The 721-nt window shown below is 63.4% G+C and overlaps 1 protein-coding gene across 1 annotated transcript in view; it reads left to right on the forward strand.

The window, feature by feature from the left end:
* The window catches only part of LOC104397796 (syntaxin-3-like), a 6,865-nt gene that overhangs the window by 2,024 nt on the left and 4,120 nt on the right, over positions 1–721 (forward strand). The window contains exons 3-4 of the mRNA XM_010007805.1: positions 37–171; positions 589–699. Coding sequence (XP_010006107.1) covers positions 37–171; positions 589–699 — 246 coding nt within the window. The remainder of the gene's footprint in view (positions 1–36; positions 172–588; positions 700–721) is intronic.

Consider the following 721-nt stretch of genomic DNA (forward strand, 5'->3'; position numbering starts at 1 on the left):
CCCCCCCTGAGCTCCCCCTGTCCCCCCCCATCACAGATCATGGAGTCGCAGATCTCGAAGCAGGCGCTGAGCGAGATCGAGGGGCGGCACAAGGACATCGTGCGGCTGGAGAGCAGCATCAAGGAGCTGCACGACATGTTCGTGGACATCGCCATGCTGGTGGAGAACCAGGTGTGGGGAGGGCACAGCTGGGACCCCCCCCTGGGCCTGGGGACCAGCAGGGGGGTGGGTGTGGGGACCAGCAGGGACCTGGGCATGGGGACAAGCAGGGACATGGTTACGGGGACTAAGAGGGACATGGGGATGAGCAAGGACCTGGGTTTGGGGACAAGCAGGGACATGGGCACAAGGATAAACAGGGACCTGGGCATGGGGTCAAGGAGGGACCTGGGCATGGGGACCAACAGTGACCTGGGCAGAAGGACAAGCAGAGACCTGGCCATGAGGACAAGCAGGGACCTGTGCGTGACACCAGGATGGGCAGAGACCTGGAGAGGAGGACAATGAGGGCCGGGCACTGGGATGACCAGGAGGGTGGGTGGGTGGGTGCTGCCCCCCCCGGGGTGCTCTCAGTGTGTCCCTCCCTAGGGAGCCATGATCGACCGCATCGAGAACAACATGGACCAGTCGGTGGGCTTTGTGGAGCGTGCCGTGGCCGACACCAAAAAGGCTGTGAAGTACCAAAGTGAGGCCAGGAGGGTGAGACAGACTGACACTGCTG

Source organism: Chaetura pelagica, unplaced genomic scaffold (genome assembly GCF_000747805.2).
Source record: "Chaetura pelagica isolate M959 unplaced genomic scaffold, ChaPel_1.0 scaffold1472, whole genome shotgun sequence".
NCBI lineage: Eukaryota > Metazoa > Chordata > Aves > Apodiformes > Apodidae > Chaetura > Chaetura pelagica.